Here is a 20,153-nt window from a genome sequence, read left to right on the forward strand (position 1 = left end):
GCCAGCAACCAGTCTGTGGCTATGCAGCAAGCTGTGATGCACGGTGTGTTCTGACACCTATTAAAGTCAGTATTAGCTTTTATCAACAAATTTGCTCTATGGGATCAGTACAGATAGGCAAAGCCTTTGCCTCCCACATGCATCAATGATCCTTTGGTACTGTATGCTGTAAACCCAAGGAAAGTATTCTATGAATAAAAAAAGGAGAACAAGAAACCATGTATATAAAATACATTCTCCTCAATGTCACATTTCAGTTTACTGCTGCGTCACATGTAAAGTATAAACATACTCCTATATGGTCTCAAATATAGAAGTACAACTTAACAATAAAAAGCTTTTCAAACAACTGATTTTAAATCAATTTATTGAGCGTCAACTTTGAAAGTGATCAGAAGAATATTCTCCTGATAATTAAAATAGGACTTAAAAAAAAAAAAAGAAAAAAATATAACAGCAGTGCGTGAATGCTTATATATAGTCACAGATACTGTGAACTTTTTATTACAGGACTTTAATCACTTTCTAGATCAATTGGGTTGAAGTCTGGATCATCTTCATCATCAAGTTCTAAGTCATCCAAATCTTGGAATAGAGATTCATCCACTTCAACACTGTTTCCAGCTGTAAGGTAAAGAGCACAAGTTATGCTTTCGGTTAACCTGATTTCCAAAAATAACTCAGAAGCTGATTGGTTGCTAGGACCACTTCTCTACTTTATGGAAATTGTGACAGTAAGCTATGTGGAGTTACAATATTTAATTCGATTTGTTAAATGATTAATTCATGGCTGTTCAAATGCAATATAGTTGTAAGCATCCCTCTCAATACTACCAGGTACAGATCACAGCCTGGGAAAAAATTTTACCGCAAAAAAAGTAGAAAATTATAAAAAAAATCATAAGCCATCTAGTGGTTGCAACTTCCTGTGCACTACAGAATGGAGTTCTAAATAAATATCCTGTAATAAATGTCATCATATAGACTGAATGCAAAACCCAATAAGTTAATTGCCCATATAGTATTTCGAAGGCTTGAACAAACATACACATCAATGTTCTAAATAACAAAACTGGTACTCAAATGATTTGCAAAAATCCTCTTGAGGTTTATAATGCTATAATGAAGGTGGCTTTAAAGTGCACACTATCAGCTTTAATTTGATTCACATCCAAAGCGTAAGGAAGGTCTTAAGAATTATAGCTGTTCAACCCTTTGTGCCAAGGGAATTTGTCAAAACCGGTGTGAAAATTGGCAAGCAAACTTTTTTTTTTATTAAAATAGAGGTGGCTACATATTAAAGGGACCAGAATTAATTTGACAATTGACTCAAAATCTATATCCTGGACAGGCCTGGGCTATTCCTTTGCCATCTCATCAGTTAAGCAGAAAAATAGAGTCTGGAGTTGATTCTAAGGTGCCAATCCTATTTATTGCGACAAATTCACGAGTGCAAATCATCGCGGCAGTGGCTAGAATTCACACAAGAATGCTCTTTGACCCATAGCGTATCAAGCAATTTAGTGTGAATTCGGGCTTAAACCAGCCTGCAAACGGTGGGAAATCAGGTGCCGTTGCTGGCATTTAAAAGCAGCAGCAAGGGCACTTCACAACCTTTGCAATTAAGAAGATCGATACCCAAGTGTGGCATTTGCAAGCTGTTTCTGTGAACTCATAACATGCTTTTAAGGGAGCTCTCAATGCAATACACACAGGGCATTCTTTGATCGTAGGAACCATATGCATGTCCTATTCAAAAGTTTGGCAAATTCTAGATTAAAAAATAAAAAAGTACCAGTGAACTTGGCAACACAAAATGACCTGGACATTGCTCAGTTATGTATTGTTAGGCGCAGCCGAACCCTTGTGGTGCCATATAAATAAGCGATAATAATAATTATAATAATAGAAACAACAACCAACCTTCTTCCAGGAACTTGATGTCGGACGTATCCAGGTTATGATCGGTTTCAAATAACTGTTTTCCTGGACAAATACAAAAATAACAGATCTATTAAATCTTGTAAAGCATTTGCCTAAACAAAGAGCATTTGTTAAATAAACAGCATATTTTGATAAAAGGTGGCTTAAATTAACCTTAGTATTTTTTGTACTACATCCCAAAGAAAGTGAAAACATAGCTGTTCCGTAAGGTACTTTCTAGTAATCATTATCATAGAATAGTCAATTTGGGAAGATATTTTAAATAAAACTTCTCAAACTGGTGTTACTTGTTTTCTGGAGTGAAGGCACACTATAGGAAATAGAAGTTTCATTAACCATTTTCGCGGCAACGTTGCATTAGAGAAGACCGTGCCAGGTTGGGTCTTTTTCCAACATGGCCACATATGACGTGATCAGTCAAGAATGCCCCAGCTGGAAGCTGACAGAAGATGATCGTCCAGCATCTACTAATCTCAAAATGGATCTCTTGGCCCCTCTGCATCCCTGTTCCATCCCCCACGCCTGCTGTGCATCTGATCACTGCCAGTCTGGTGGTACCTCTCACATGGGGGAAAATGTAAATGAAGAAGACCCAAGCATACACAATTTCAAAGCTGCAGCATCACGATTGATGATTCAATATAATGGTTATCGATGGATAAAACAATTTGCGTGTGGCATTATTTTTTTATATATAAAATCATGTTGGATAACTTTTAAAGTAATGATTTGAACTAAATTCATTCTAAAAATTACAGTAAGTGTTTTTGAAAAATAAAAAAAATTATATTAGCCAATTAAGTGGTTAATAAATATAATGTGAAAAAAGCAACAGGTGTTAAGAAATACAAAAAACCTAATTGCAAGTCCTTCTTGAATACATTGCCTACAAAATTAACTAGTGAAAGCAGTGGGATGATGGCCCAGATGACTTTTCATCACGTATCTTAGCACTTAAGAGAGAGCTAATGGGAGCATGCTGTAGTGCAGTGATACTCAACCTCGTTCTTGAAGGACCCCCGACAGTTCATGTTTTCCTGGTCTCCAAAAGGAATCGCAAGTGAAGTAATTAGCTCTACCTGTGGATCTATTAAAATGTGTCAGTGAATAATAAGCACATCTGTGCACCTGCTGGGTGACCTGGAAAATATGAACTGTTGGGGGTACTTGAGGACCGAGGTTGAGAATAAACACCATGCAAGCTGTAACAAGCTCACCTGTTAATTTACTTTTTCCGGATTGCTCTTCTTCCTTCTGTTTATTCCTTCTCATTTCTATTAAATCTGCTTCAAATTTAGCTTTCCAATTCAGGAAGCTTTCTATGGTTACAGGAGTTCCATGGAACACAACCTAAGATAAATGATCAGTTAGTGATGCTGAAATATTCCTGCTAATCTTTAGAAATTGTGCATTACACTGTATTTCTTGTACACCAAAAATTCTACATCAGTTATACAATGCATACGTCAAAATCCACTCATCGCGTGCCATGGACACCACTCGTAACAGGAACATTGAGAAACCAACAACGTGATCACTTCTTCTTTCAGCACAGATCTGCCCACAGCACCCATGGATGTACATTATGCATATAATAATAAACATGTACGTCTGCAGCAAACCAATACGCAACAGTCTGGTGGGTTTAAAACACATTGATTTATTCATAGAAGAATTCTAAGATTTTTTCCTAAACATAAACACAAGTACTGGATGGATTAGGTCTTACCACGCACACACAAGTGGCACACACAGGGGCTGGATTCACATTGCATAAAACGGTTTGTATTTACAGCTGTGATAGTGGTAGGCATAGTCTAGAAGAAATACGGTTTAGAACCCCTTACGACCGAGTATCATTATCATGCAAGAGATAGGCTTACTTTCTCTGCTTCCTCTGCCTCTTTATCCTTCTTTACTTTTTCCTCTTCTATTCGGGATTTTATTTGGTCTACAATTTCATTTAGTCTGTCTTGGACTGCAGACACTAAAGTGAAAATCATCACCATTCCCAGGTTCTCCTGAGCCTACAAAAGATTAGAACATGGAATTTAACAACCCAAGCCGATTCTGGCTTGTATCCTGCATCTGTGCAAAAAAAAAAAAAAAAAACATTTTATTCAATTAGATTACAATATTCTCTACATTTCATTATCAACACTTGTATTATCCGATGTTTTTATGTATCAAGAAAGAATAGGCACCTCATGCCATTAGACTTGGGACAGACTTTAAGTCCCATTTTTGTGATAAAAAAAACTCACAGATTTTTAAGGTTAATGCTATTTAAAATGATAGTACAGAATTTAAAAGTGCATGGAATGGAGTTTATTTTCACTCTAATTTAAAAAAGATATCATCATTCTTGGCCTTCAGTGTGTAGAAGCCTTTTAAGAAGCTGAATTGTTTTCTTTACAGTAATAAAAATTCTGCTTGGTAAAGTGTGCTTCATCAAGAACTTGCAGCCAGAAATGATCAGCGGAGTGATGCAAAATTCAGAAGGCAACTACAAATGTGTATCACCATTTTATATAATTAAAAAAAAATAATTAAAAATAAACTGTATTTTATGTCAGAGGTTCTGTTGCAACTGTCTTCAGACAGAACTAGAGGTGGTGGAGCGCTGAGGTATAAAAGGAACAGATCAAATAGTTATTTTAGATAATTTACCTTTTAATACCCATGTTAGACTAAATGTTAAATAAAAAAATATACAATATAAACAAGTGGACTAAATTGAGTACCATTTAAAACAGATTAGAAATGGACATTTAGCGAGGTATACTTAGTTCACTCAAATCCTGCAAAGTTTATGGACTCCCACAGCACCAGCTCCACTCATTAACGGATCTTTCTTGGGGAACCAAGTTTCTCTTGCCACTACAGAGAACAATAGGAACAAGCGAGACTCCAAATTTTAGGTATACATGCCTTTCTAAATGTCCATTTTTAATAGGTTTTAAAAGTGAATCAATTTAGTGCACTTGTTTATATTGTATATTTTTATTTAACATTTAGGGGGGTATTCAATGTTAGTCGTGCTCCTGCAGCCATCTCCCGACGGTGGAGATAGCTGCAGGGCCCTATTCAATGCTGTCTTCCCCGACAGCATTGAACAGGGGTTCTCGGCAGAACGAGCCCAACATCACAAGAGGTCGGGCTCGTTTTGCCGATAAAAGCCAGAAATAGGCGAGCTCCCGGCCGGAGCTCGTCTATTTCCGTCCTCAGCGCACGGCCACGCCCCTTTCTCGTCGCTCGGGACATTGAATCCTGACCGCCGAGCTCAAGTCGAGCAAAGTGAGAACGGGACAGGGGCACGGCTGTCGAGCTTGCTCGTCAGCCGTAACCCTGACATTGAATACCCCCCTTAGTCTAACAAAGTTATTTGAGATAATTGACATTTGAAAAATAAATAGAACAAAACTTTTAATACCTAATTGATCCAAATCCTTTTATACCTCAGCGCTCCACCACCTCTAGTTCTTTTTGTACCACCCTGGAATTGACATTCCTCAGTGTGAGCCCCAGTAGGCGCCTGTTTTTTTGCAAAGTGTGTTCAGACAAAAATAAATTTTAAAAAAACTTGCCGTTCTGCGCTACCTATACACAGAAGAATACATAGTTACATAATAGTTAAGACTGAATAAACACGTGTTCATCAAGTTCACCCAATCTCACAATCCAAGGAGTTTCTACCAGGAACAGCTCCTTAGATATCCCAGCAGGTGACTAGTCACTCCTTTCAGTGAGATACCCACTGTTGATCAGGCTAAAGCAGAGTAAACACTAATAGATATATCTACAGATGGATCGAGCAGTGTGTTCTCCATACACGCTGCCCTGTCCATTGGAACTGACCTCCCAAATGGCCGGGCACATTTGCATTCGCCCGCCCACTAAGCTGTCAATCACCAGCGGTTCCCGGCGTGGCTGTATGAGCAATCGATGGATCGCCCGCGCACACAGCATGATGCACCAATATATCTTTAGATATATCGGACATCAGCTGTGGTGCATGCTGTTCATATATATAAATGCTCGTACACACTAGCCAGTGTTGCATCAATATATCGGCTATTCAATCAAACAGCCAATATATCGGTCAGTAAGTACGCATCTTTACAGCCTTTTGCCCCAACCACACAGGTTATGTCCCCAACTAGCCTTCTGTGGGGCTGATAGGACAAAGAACCTGGACTGTGCCTTTCTTCTACCATCCAACCCCAGGACCCTATCCAAACAACCAAAGTCTCAAAAAAAGAGCAAATACAATTACATAGTAGTTAAGGCTGAATAAAGACGTACGTCCATTAAGTTCAACCTTTGGTTAGAGTGTATAATCTATTTGCTACATCCCTCTATATAATTTGCGTATTCTGATTTAATTTTAGACCAAATTATGATTGTCGGTTGTATAATTCGCCAGGGGTTTAAAAACATATAGCTCAGAAATAGGCAAATACCTGCTTTCCATCACTAGTCCAGTGATCTTGTCACAATGTTAACAACATTTTTAGCACAGCTGCAAAACATAAGGTTTCTAGTAAAAACATTTTTTGCTTTCCTCTGTGGGGTGTTGTAGTAGCAGGTAGCATGACATGACAGGTCTGTGAACATTGGCAAACATTTAGTAATAGACACCATCGTGCAGGCTGATCAGCAGCAACATGTGTTTTTCAGACATTAGTACAGCGATCCTTTCTACATTATGCATTAGACCAAATATTCAAATATATTCATATATAACTCATGGCTCGACAAATCCCTGGCCTTGTCTTTCAGTGAGCGCTTATAATTGATCAGTCTCTTCCTTTATGTGTGATATCTAGCCTGAGAAACTAAAACACTCAGTCAGCCAGGAAAATAAGAGGTGGATTGGCCAGACCCTGAGCATGCAGCTCCCTCCCCTATCCACTCCTCATCTGTCATCAGTGACATCGGGCAGAGAGAGTTATATTTGGGTGGGGTTTGTATTTCAAACCAATATCTATATTGCAGTTTACAAATAATGACGCCAGTATTTATTCTGCACAGAAACAAAATAACTAACCCAAATCTAATCTCTGCACATGTTACATCTGCCCCACATCTGCACATGGTTTTCGCCATTAGACAGAGAATAAGCTTTTGCAAGTGAAGCAGAATCAGGCCCATGGCGTAGAATTCTCTATCCCAACTACCCTACTGCAGGTTGCCCCAGTGGTAGGCAAGAGCAATTCTGCCATGAGAATGAAGTTGCTCAGCCCAGTTGAGCCCTGCAACTCCCACAATCCTGCTGTGACATCCCAGATGCAGAATACATGTATAGTAATCCGCGTCCGCTCGCCACGCATCGGGCTCGGTGGCTCGCCACAATATATAAAATAAACTCCATGCGTAGTTGGATAGTGGGGGTATGAAATCACCGATGGGTGACTATACAATAAAAAATCTGGTCTTTACAATGAAAAATCACATCGCATGCCTTAAGTAGTGGCATGCAATGATAAAATCGGGCTCCCAGATAATACACAAGTGCCAAGACTGACTATATCAATTACAGGTTTCTTAGGTGCTTGTGTCAGAACACTCCACCTCTGTGACGAATGTGCGAATGCCTCACTGATATCAGCATGGATGTAGCAATTATGACACCCACTCACTTCATATCACAGTATCATAAGAACTGCAAAGTAACTAAACTCATCATAAAATGGTTCTTCTGAGTGTTCTTTTCATGTCTATATATGGACTTTGCTTTTTGCAGCAACAAGGATCAAATTGTTTTGAACGTGTTGTATATGCTTGCATTACAAACTTCCAGCAAGGATGACATGACTTCTTCATTACTTTATTTTTAAGAGGGTTGGGGGGGGGGGCACTTTGCTGTGGCATAGCATTTATTGGGGGATTACTATGCTGTGGCATCCTGTGTATTAGATTCTGAAGGTGACTATGCTAAGAAGCACAAGGGGAAAGTATGTCCCATAGAAGGTTTCAGACAGAAATCTGGCTCCTAAACCTTTAGGTTGGCTTATAGATTTTAGCAACAATTTTCATACATGATAGATATATATATATATATATATATAATTTATCATTAAATTAGTAGTTTTACTCTCACACAAGGCCATTAACCAAACTACCCCAATGTGCATCTTTTCGCTCATCTCAAAATATCTCCCAACCTGACGTCTTCGCAAGATCTACTTCTCTTCCATTCTTCTTTTCAGGCAAGCTTCACAAATTCCGGAAGAACCCACATAACCATCATAAACTTTCCACTCAAATTACATCCACAAATACAGTATCCTCACATTTTCTTTCTTAGCCTTCCCATCCTCCTGACTCCAGACCAACATCGTTGTGTGACTAGATCATAAAGCCCACCAAGAACGTTTGCAATCTGGTTGGATCATATTGAAATAAATAACCCTATCCTTATGTATCAAGGCCTATTTCTGTATAGATTGTTAGCAGGGCCTTCCTATGGCTATCATTGTCTGTTGTCACCAAGTTTTGTTATGGTCATTTGTTGTGCTATATAAGAAACAGTAAATAGATAATAATCACATAGGTATGGATACTTATCCATGGGTATTACCTGAAAACTGAATATTTTTCTAAAAAAAATATGAAATAAATAAATAAAAAAGGAAAAAATATGTTATTTGGATAACCCAATAATGACCACCGGCCAAGTATTGCACACATTTTTTTCAGGAGAAATGTGATCATGGCTAATATGATTCCCCCTTTAGTGTTCGCTTTCAATTTGTGTTGGAACAGATGCATGAACTGTTAGATCTGAAATACACATCCAGAAAACGAGTGAAGACACTAGATTAGCAATAGGTTTTCTGGGGGTTATTCAGACCTGATCTGAGTAAATCTAGGGCTGCCCACATTCATAAAATTGTACAATTGTGAGCAGCTGGTGAATTTGCAGCTAATCTTTGCAAGCCATACTAAGCAATTTTCAGGCTTTCACTCTGGCGGCATATTCCTCATCGTAGGGCTCAGGTCTAAATAACCCCCTCTTACCAGTAGCACCTAGGCAGAGCAGAACTATAGAAAAGTCTATGACTTACCTGCTCCTCTATTAAGGTCAGGATACCAGATGCATCAGTATCTTCAAGGTTCTCTTGGGAAATGATTTCATATAGAGGAGCTTTGTCTGGATATGACCCCACATAAGTAAACTTTAGTGTTACTTCTACATCTGTTAAACAAAAAAACAACAGTATATTGGTAGAATTATTTTGCAATCATTTTCATCTTTAGCAGCAGCAGATTCATATTCACAATGGTTTACCCAGGACAGCACTGTGACAATTTCAGCCTACAGACAAGACTTTAGGTGAAGTCCTTTTTCACAAGTATAATGAATATAGCAGAATTATGTATGAAGGATAATAACTTTATTGAGGAATACAGAAAGTTATAATGCTACAAAAGCTAAGAGTTTACACAAGACGTACATACTAGTTTAGAAATATTAATATTTTAGAATATGGGTATGACACATGTGTACTTCTATTTAAACCTAAATCCAAAGAAGGTCTACATTAAAGTAATTAGCTACCTTAAAAAACAATAACTGAATTGAATCTAGATTGAATGTAATAGCCAGCCCAATTCCAGTGAGATTCTTGCTAGATTTAAGGGGTGTACACACAGTGCGATTTTGCAGACAACTTTTACTATATGGTCAAAATGGTCTAGCAAGTTAGCCAAAAAAAAAAAAAAATCACACCATGTTTCCCCTGCAGGCGATGGTGATGCGTGGCCCCATGGCGTTGCTATCTTCTAGGTGAAATAGACTGTGCAGGCAATTCAATTTTGACTAAGACACACCAAATCACACTAAAGCCCCGTACACACGGGGGAGATATATTGCTCAGCCATATATTGCTAGCAATATATTGTTCAGTTTCTCCTTTTCATCAGCGACCACAGATGGTGGCTGATGAAAGGGAACCTTTGCCGGCGGTGCCGCAGAGGTAATCAGCTGGTCGCAGGAGCAAGCTCCTGCGACCAGCGATTAGAACGGGGCTGAAAACGGGAGTGCGCACCCGGGGATTTATCGCCGGGGCACACTCCCATCACTGGCAATATGTTCGCCTGCGACCATATTTCCAGCGATTTCAGCCTTTATCGCCCCCATGTGTACACAGCATTAGATAAAATTCGGCTGAGTCAAAATTGGCCATAAGCAAATATCTAACCAAATTAATTGCTGCTTTAAATCTAGGAACTACCTCCCTGGTTCCTGCAAATCACGGATTATTACATTTTGGCCCCTGGACTGCTAATATATGTTCCAAAGACCAATATCAGATATCGGGGCAGATGTATTAAGCCTGGTAAAGCAATACAGTGAAAAGTTGTAGTGCACCAGTCAATCAACTCCTGTCATTTATCAAACAAAGCTGATTGGCTGGTGCATTATCACCTACCACTTTACAACTTTCCCACGCTCAATACATCTGCCTGAGTGTGTTTTTACTCACTCTGTCTTTTACATATGCATTAGCAAAAGTGTTCCTTCGAATACCCTGCACCTTCCAAAATCCGTGCAGTTCCTCCTCCCTGCCTGGAGTGTCGCTGTCTGCTTTGGTGCTTCTAATACAGTCTGGTTTTATCTCAATACAGACCAGACTGTACTAGAAAAACTACAACAGACAGCAAGACCCCAGGCAGGAAAGAGGAACTGCAAGGGTTTTAAAAAGGTACAGGGTGCTAGAATGAAAACTATATTCTGACAGTAACAGATGTGTTGTGCAGTACGCATTACTGAAAATACAAATGACAAGGAACCATGTACAAAAATAATGTACATTCAGTTGTGCAGTACGCATTACTGAAAATACAAATGACAAGGAACCATGTACAAAAATAATGTACATTCAAGATTCTACACACATACTTTCTTCTTCTTCTGCTGCTGCTTCAGATGTCACAGTGATAGAGAAACTTGCTGGTGATTTCGTCAACACTGAAACAAAATAAGATGAAAATTAATTGTGTGTAAAAATTCTGTCATTACCCGTTCATATTAGTGTTGCAGGAAGTTTGCATACGCACATTAATTATTGGTAACATATCCTGACAGATCTCAGTATGTGAGTTCTTCCCCTCAAATGCTGCAGATACTACAGCCTGTTGTACAATACTAGTAGGTAAAGCTTTCCTACTAATGGTGGTATACAATCATTTTTGCAGATAATAAGTTGAATTTACAATCGAAACTTTCCCAGTCGGATAGCCTGTTGATAGGCAAAAACTGCCGCAAACTCAGTTCAACTATGCAGCTTTGGCTCTGGAAGAGCTGACGTACCGCTTTCAGCTGAGAAGTTGAGTGGTGTGAAGAAAAGACCATGGCTTGCGCTGACCACGGAATTATGGTAAATTTGTGAACCAACTTTTACATATATAGATATAAATATCATACATCAATTTGTTGGGGGTGCTCCCTAGAGTTATGGATAACCATATATTGAGAAAAAGAAAAAATACTTTTTAGGGGGACTAACTTTGGCTGTTAAAATTATTGGTACTTGTTTCCTAGCATGCCGCCCGTCGTGGGTCATCGCATGCCTTAACTTAAGGTATGCGATGCGACCGACGCGATTTAACATTGAATGCATTGTATTCAATGTTAAATTCCTATGTAAAATCGGGTCCATTGTATGCCATTATAATGGCATACAATGCGATCGATGCAATGGATCCGATTTTACATAGGGAACAATGTTAAATGGCCCAATGGACCCGATTTTTTATTGTATACCCACCCTGATGGGTAATTTGTATGTGAAATGCCCTCCCATTGTTAACGCCACCCCACGATGAACGTCAACCCGAAGTGTGGCGAGTGGCGGCGGTACGCGTCCTCCAACCTTTTCATACCCCCACTATCCACATCGGCGTGGAGTTCATTTTATATAGTGTGGCGAGCACAGCGAGCCACCAAGCCCGAAGCGTGGCGAGCCCCGCGAGGGGACACGTAATACCTGTGAAGTAATGCGCGTCTGCTTGCCACGCTTCGGGCTCGCCATACTATATAAAATCAACTCCACGCCGACGTGGATAGTGGGGGTATGAAAAGGTCGGAGGACGCGTACCGCCGCCCCTCACGGGATCGCTGCGCTCGGCACGCTTCAGGTTGGCGTTCATCGTGGGGTGGCGTTAACAATGGGGGGGCATTTCACCCATCAGGGTGGGGATACAATGAAAATTGGGGTCTGGGGGGCATTTAACATTGGGGCCAATGTAAAGTTGGGTCTCAGGGACCATTTTACATTGGTTCCAGTGTAAAAATCGCGTCCATCGCATGCGATGCAAGCAATTTTTTAGGACCCGATGGATACAATTTTTATTGCTGGCGCCGTGCTAGGAAACAAGTACCAAATTATTTAAATTTTACTCATATATATTAAAAAGTAATACACTGTACAGCACCAATGTAGCCCGGAGAACAAAAAGTAAAAGGGAAAAGAAAACAACGAGAAAGAAGAAGGGGAAGAGAATTTTTAGGGGAAAAAATCCCTTCCAATAATAGTGAGGAAAACAATGCAGATATTTGTTTCCTCTACAGGAACAGCTTCCTGTCTCTATGCGCAAGCGTCATACCTATACTCTGATGCACCTGTGTGTAAATTTTGCATTATGCAGTGAATATAGTACTGTGATTGAACAATTTATAGGAAAATAATACAATAATATGGCAAGAATTAGTGCATGGTTAAAGAGTGATAAATGTATGAGCTTTTGTAGTCAATGAACACCACTTGTGATCCTTTACCGAACCCCTTGGGTCATTTGTCAACTCAGCTGAAACTTTAGTGAATATTAAACCATAAAAAAATATATAATAAATCAAAATAAATAGTGAAATGGCGAAAATATCGTTTTTGAGTGGTGTCAGCCACTTGAGGGAGACCCCAGTATCATAAGTAGTATTCAACTTTCATTTATTTATTTTGCACATCCAAAATAAGTATTGCATAATTATATCTGAGCTGATAGAGCAATCAAAAAAAAAAAAGTATGCACCCCCTAGAGTCCCAACTGACTCCTACTTATTCGTGTGCCTCAAGGGCAGTGAACGAAAAAAGCATGGTACAGATTAAGGGGCTGCTAGTATGGAGGCAACTGACGAAAGATGACTGGTGTGTCAGCACAGTGGGGGTGGTGGAATGGCGCACATTAAAAGGTTGTGGCATATTTACAAGTTAAAACATGAAGGGCGACCTGCAAAATAAGCTTAAAAAGTGAACACTACCACAACTTTAATTTATTATGTGTACTGTTCAACCTGTATCTCAATAACAAGCAAGCAGATATTTCTGTGAGATTTGTAGTGTAAAGTCCACAAACATGTAAATATAATGGAATACATATGGATGGCTGGTGGATGGGATGCCGGTGGTTAGAATATGGATGCTGGCATCCTTATAGAGGGAATCACGACTGGGGTTTACAAAGTATATTTACCTTCCCCCTCTAACCCTTTCTGATAGTGTATAACCCTAACATTCCTACCCTGTAGGCGAACCCCCACCACCTGAACACTAACCAGCCCTGCATATTTACATATGGGATTAAATCAATCTGTATTCCAGCATCAGTCTTTTGGGTAAAAGTTGGTATGTCGGCATCTGAATTCTGACTGCCGGCATCCTGTGTGCAGGATGTTAACTACATATCATTAGAACACGTATGCCCATGCTATGAAAAGTCTGACATCCTAGCAATATAAAACAATAAGAAACCCTTAACTATTTAGTGTGTGAACAAACAGTGCTTCTTAATTTTAGGCACAAATGTTGTTGCTTCACTAGTCCATAAATAGATTTGTAAATGTTGTCCACGCCAGAAACATTGGTCTAAATCCCCATACACAAAAGGCAACACTGAGCACTGTGCTTAAGCAAGATTGCTCAGCACACATGGCGCTGTCTGCTGTGGTGCTTCTAGCACAGTGTGGTCTGTACATCAGCACTGATATGCAAACCAGATCTGCATCAAAGATAGCGGGTGCTAGAATGAACACTACTATGCTTACAGGAAAAACACCACAATCTTAACAGGAATACCATGCAAGCATGGTCTTTCCTTGTGGTCGATGGCGATGCATGGGTCATCACTGGGGGTCATATACACAGAGCGATCTGTGCTCCCCTGTGAGGGGAAGCAGCAGGGCCAGCCTATGCACCAACACTTCACCCATCAATTTCTTGTAAAAGTGTCAGTCCCCTGCAAATGTGTGTTCATGTCTTTTCTCTCCCCCCCCCCCTCCTCTCCTGCAGCACACATCTACCCCACCATGTTCTTTTTCCTGTATTGTGTACCTCCGCAGATTGCATACCCTGCCAGCGCTGACCTATGCAGTGCACCAAGCTGGTTGCCTCAGATGGTATCTCCGCGGACAGGATGTTGATCACGTGGATGTTTCTGTGCAGGGTTTATCATACTACTACAGAAGTATTTGCTTTCCAATATATGCATTGGGTCCTTGTATGGCTCGCCCCTTACAGTGTAACCTTCGTAGTGCGCCCTCCATGGCTGCCTCATCTGGTGCACTTGTGAATGAAAAATACATGGACCTGAGTATACATTGAAATCATCCATTTTGGGTAGTTTCTTTTAGGGGTGATCTATTTCACCCTGGGTAATCCTACGCAGAGCGCCTAAAATGGCTGCTGCACTTGGTACCTTGTCAGGGTGGAGTACACAACCCATGGAAGTTATTATCCAAAATGCTGCACCACTCCTGCATTATGCTTACTGTGTGCTCAGGGGTTTCTTTTGTCTGTGACATGTCTGTTACTGTACCTCCAACATCCTCTGTATTATGTGCATTGTTTTTTTTTAATGTCTGTAAGCGCCTTGAGTCCTTCTGGAGAAAGTGCGCTATATAAATTTTACTTACTTACTTACTAATTGTTTAAAAATAGTGCTGAAATCCCCTGTGTGTGCGCCCCTTAAGAGTTTTACTGCATTCCATCCAACTAAAACAATAACTCATAAAGCTTTATGCTATTTGACATTTGATTTGGATATACAAATGTATGAATAAACGTCAGTGAAACTGCACAGTTGTTATTTGGTTCAGGAGTAGGGATACCTATTCCAGGGTATTTTTTCAATCCCAGGATTTGGGATTAATTAAAAAAAAGTGTGTATAAACTGAACATTTTTCAGCCCAGTGATTTTCCCCATCATCGGTCTGCACACACACTAGGCAAAATCGCAGTATGGACCTTAAAACATGAGCAACTGTATAGACATGGGAGCCCCTAGGAACAAGTCTGGACAGTACACATATTTAAATGTGATAAAATGCTCATCAACACTGACACTAGTAACTATGATAAAATTTCTGTTTCTGAATGTATTCCGAGCCGCAGCTGATTTGGCTCATCCAATGAGTGATAACCCATTGAATTCAATGCAGACACCAAGAGGAGAGGGGGCGCGGGTACTAATTACCCAGGCCTCCCTGGCAGCATAGTACCGCAATTAGGCCACACCACCAAGTTTTAGTGGGGCCTGGCAGGCCTTTTGGCAGCACTTCTTACACTGTCGAACCTGCCAGCTGCACTACCGACACCACCACACTACAGACACAACCAAAAACCCTGCTCTGAAGACATTGCTGGCAACTCCACACTGCGGATACCATTGGCACCCGTGTACTGCTGACACAGCTGGACCACCACTCTAAGTGTGGCCATACATCAGAAAGATATTGTACCCAATCATACAATCTCAACTGATTGTAAGATGGATTGTATGCAGATTGTGTGCACATCTTATGTACATAATCATACAATCAATCAGCAGATGGATTGTATGACTGATTGTAAGATGGATTGTATGCAGATTGTGTGCACATCTTGTGTACACAATCATGCAGTAGATGGATTGTATGATTGATTGTATGATCGATTGTGTGTAGATTGTGTGTCCAAAAACCACCAAGGACTGCCGGGGATTTCAAGGGAAATTGTACACAATCATGAGCGCAATCGATCTTAAGATCGATCTTTCTGATGTATGGCCAGCTTAAGGACAAAGCCAACACACCCACATTGCAGACACAGCCGGCAGCCCGTGCTCTAAAGACAATTGCGGCAACACCAACACTGCTGACACAGCCACCAACTGCAAATTGCCAATACAGCCAGAATCCCCTGCACTGCCGACATCTCCGGTCACAGTAAGTGCACTATTGTATCCGACCCTACTATAACCAACCTGCACTGTAAGCAACACTATATCCCTCAATGTCGATCTAATCTTCACTGTACTTCAACCCCCAAAGGTGCCCATACACTTATACAATTGGGACCCTTTTAACCCAATTATGATTCATTGAACAAAGAAATCGGGTGAGGAGTGCCCAAATCGTATGTGCCTAACCACAGATTCCAATGCATGGTCAAGTGTACATCGGATCAGATCCGGAGATCGCAAGTGCTGCACTTCAGATTTAGCGGATGTGGCAGCACTTGCTGGGGTCACATACAATACATATATTAGCTTGCAGCAGGACTCTCCTACCTCCAAGTCTGTCTGTTGTTGCCCAGTTTGTCTTATCACTGTCTACTATTGTAAAGCACAACGGAATCTGCTGCGCTATATAAGAAACTGTAAATAAACTGTAAATAAATATATTGTATGTGGTACAGCCGTTCGGGAGCCAAGTGGCTCCCTGATGGGCAGTTGCTGAGCTATTGCATGCCCATCTGATTAGTGTATGGCCATTGTCACTGCACCCAGACCGCACTGTATCCTACCATTACCTGCACTGAATACAACCCATACTGTAAATGTCCAATACTACAACCAACCCGCACAATACCTAATCTGCACTGTATTCAACACACTATATCCCGACTGTATCTGAGACGCACAGTAACCCTGTGTGTGCACTGGTGCGGTGAGGTGTAACCCTGTTGTGTGCTGCTGGTGAAAAGGGAAGAAAGAATGAGGAGGGGGGAGTGGCTCTACCATGGCATAATCTCTATATGTGGATCTAGTGTAGTGTAAAAGGTGCCCACACACACTGGATAGATAGTGTGCAATCCAATATCTATCCAATTTCCCTTGAAAACCAGAACACCCCTTATCATGCCCACACACAGAACGATTAAGCAATTGATCAGAGGGGTTTACTGGATTTCAAGGGAAATAGGATAGATATTGGATTGGACATGATATCTATCCGTGTAACTCAGAGTGACCCGTGGACAGGGGTAGGTGGGGGAGTGGGAGATGCCACTGCCAGGAGCTGGAGAGCGAGACTGCAGTAGCAGCAGGCGGGCAGATTTCAAAACTCCCAAATAATTCAATGGCCGCCCATTTAGAATAGAATCAACTTTATTGCCCATGTATGCTTGCACACATTAGGATTTTTTTGTGTGGATTACAGTGCAGCATCAAGCAGGGATGAAAAGGGGGGGGGGGGGGACATTACATAGATTACATTTATGCTGGGTACACACCAGGACGACTAGGGCCCGATCCCCTCAATCTAGATCCAATTCCGACCAATTGGATGTAGATTGTGTGGTGATTGGGCCCTTTTCTGTCCTGGTGTGAACCGATACCATCCGATGCGCAGTCCCGCGGATCGGTCGTTATTGAGATCCTACCTGCTGCAGGTAGGATCTGAATGACGACCATACAGCCGGGTGCGGGTCGCCATCGGATCGGACCCGCTCACGGTGCACATCGTGAGCGGGTCGTGCCCCCCCCGAGCGTCACCGTGTGCAGGTCGGACGAGACACTGACGACCCGCTCACTATGTACATCGTGAGCGGGTCGTCGTGGTGTGTACCCTGCATAAGACATTGCAGGCACGGATGTTTTGAAATCTCCTGCCTGCCCGCCGCTAGCACTGGGGAGGGAGGAGCACATCCTTCATCATACCTACACATGAAACGATGTGGCTAAATCCTGCAGGAGGGGTTGACCAATATTAGTGTAAAATGTAGAAGATTGTAAGGTACTAAAAATGTACTTGAAATGAATGGTATTGAGGTCAATAATACCATAGGAACAAAACAGGCCCAAATTCTGTGACTTTAGCAATTTATGTTTTGTTTTTTTAAATACTGTACCAGGACCAAAAAGGGTGCTTTTGGCGAAAAACAAATACAGATCCAAGACTGGATGGAATTACAGAGCCAAAACCACTTCTGAACTTCAATTTAGTGTATAAGGAATGACATGAGTTCTGATGTTGCTGCACCATGCCCATGCCAGAGGGAGTGAAGGGTGGAAGAACCCTCACCCGGCGGCGGGGTAGTATCCGCACTGCTAGCACACAGCGCACTTATATGTGACAGCAGTCAAGCTACACATGACAGCGGCTCCGGTCCCGGATCTCCGGGCGCAGTGACAGATGCTGGCAGTGGGCCGGGACATATGGAGCCCGCAATGCCGGATTCGGGGTATGTTGGGGGGAGGCAGCGGCGCTGCTCACCTATGAAGGAGTCCGCGTATATAGACTCCAGAGCCTCCAGCTCGTTGCGCTGTTCCTCTGCGTAGTCCGTCATGACTGGCCGGCCATGGGACGCGCACACGGGCTGCTACTTGGTGTGGTGCGGCCTCCCCGGTGCCGCGTCCTGGCTGTGAATGTGCGGCTGCCAGCCACGCTTAGAGAAGGAGCGATCGTTCCAACATCGATTGCTCCTGCCTAGGCCGCTGTCCGCCCCGGCTGCTGCGTGTGCTAATACAGCTGCAGGCGTGGAATTTGTCACACTCGTGGTCGCCTGATGACCTTATTACTGCCGCCAACTGCCATTCCTCACCGGCCTACGTACATCGCACAAGGGATTCATGTACTATGGTACCAAAAGTACAAGTCCGGCCTGCTATTGATTGGTTAAGTCTTAATCGGCGCCCATTGTGATGTCATAAGGAAGTGCCGGTTGCATGTGCTGCTGCTGGGCTGGCTATAGGGTTGTGAGTGACAGTGACTCTGCCCATAGAGGAGAGGGCTAGATGAAGCTTCAGAGAGTGATAAAGTGGAAAGTGATAAACAACCAGCCAATCAGCTCCTAACTGCCATGTTACAGGCTGGGTTTGAAAAATGACATGTAGGAGCTGATTGCTTGTTTATCACTCTCCACTTTATCACTTTTTGACACTTGATCCATCTGTCCCATAGTGTAAAGATCTGACGTGCTGTAGCCTGCATTGTGGGCCTTTGCATGAGTTTAGACTTTGAGTGAGTCTAAACTTACTCAGTGCTGCAGGCAGGGGGAAATGCATTTGCAGCTGTGCACACAGGATTTGGGAAGGGAGCTCAGCGGGGCGGTGTTTACCTGTTCACTGGGCTCTGAATACTTGTAGCTCAGCAAGCAGGTCTAAATCTGGCCCTCTGTGCTCAGAGCCAGGGGATTACAGGGGCATTTGTTTATCTCTATCCTGTCAGTGCACCAGCAGTATGGAAAAGGATAGGATCTAAGTGGTTGGTATTTTATCTCTTCAAGCGATGATACATAAAGACTAAGGGGGAATCCAACTCTAGGCGAAGGGTGTGCCTGAAAAAACATTGTGTGTGTCGGGAATAACACAGTTGTGCCAAGCTCAGGATGGCCACTGACACATGCCATTGATGGCTTTTAAAGCAGGAACCATTGATGGCTATAAAACATTCTACCACCTACCATTGATGGTTCCCACTATCACTTTGCCGCGCATGCGCAGAAGAACCGGGTGGGTCGATCAGATGCCTTCCATCAGTGGCATAAAACTATTCAAGCCTCCCCTATTGATGCCCAAAACATGGAGCACTAGGTTTTGGGAACATTGATAGTTGATAACCATCCCTATGCCATGCCATATCAGGGGAGGGTTTGTGATGTCAGCTTTAGCCCGGATGTGCCTGTTTTTCATCACAGCGCATAGTAATGCTTTTTGTGAGCTGTGACAGCGAGCAGTGCTGCCTGCTCGCTGTCACAGCTCGCAGGGTCAGTATTCAACTGACCCCCTGTACATGCCGTTTCCTTCTCGCTTGGTTTTTGGAGTGAGGGGGAAATGGCGTATGTGTCTGCTAAAACAGCGAGGCTGGCGGGTAAATGCAACGGGTTCCCTGCATTAGCCGCGACCCTCGTGGTTTGTGGGAATCCTCACTGTCCTCTGACAGCGGGCGGCATGGGGGTTATATGGAGGGGACCACTTGTTTTTAGCGATCCTTACTGTTTAATCCC

The 20,153-nt window shown here is 42.1% G+C and overlaps 1 protein-coding gene across 1 annotated transcript; it reads right to left on the reverse strand.

Annotated features, from left to right (window-relative positions):
- Positions 1-350: 350 nt before the first annotated feature.
- RWDD1 (RWD domain containing 1) lies at positions 351-18,786 on the reverse strand. Its single transcript, XM_083176851.1, has 7 exons — positions 18,422-18,786; positions 10,853-10,921; positions 9,015-9,145; positions 3,828-3,971; positions 3,162-3,294; positions 1,924-1,986; positions 351-624 (listed from the first exon to the last, which is right to left on the reverse strand). Exons 1-7 carry the CDS (start codon positions 18,492-18,494, stop codon positions 515-517), a joined length of 723 nt encoding a protein of 240 aa, XP_083032977.1. The 5' UTR covers positions 18,495-18,786; the 3' UTR covers positions 351-514.
- Positions 18,787-20,153: the final 1,367 nt, after the last annotated feature.

The sequence above is a fragment of the Crinia signifera genome, chromosome 3 (genome assembly GCF_055691185.1).
Source record: "Crinia signifera chromosome 3, ASM5569118v1, whole genome shotgun sequence".
Lineage (NCBI taxonomy): Eukaryota > Metazoa > Chordata > Amphibia > Anura > Myobatrachidae > Crinia > Crinia signifera.

Bases quoted from the DNA above. Each gene is read 5' to 3' on its own strand.
- RWDD1 (XM_083176851.1), bottom strand. From the start codon at position 18,494: ATGACGGACTACGCAGAGGAACAGCGCAACGAGCTGGAGGCTCTGGAG. The intron at 3,972-9,014 runs GTAAGTCATAGA...AATCTTTTGTAG, and splicing joins TGACCTTAATAGAGGAGCAG to GCTCAGGAGAACCTGGGAAT. The intron at 625-1,923 runs GTTGGTTGTTGT...TTTACCTTACAG, and splicing joins CATCAAGTTCCTGGAAGAAG to CTGGAAACAGTGTTGAAGTG.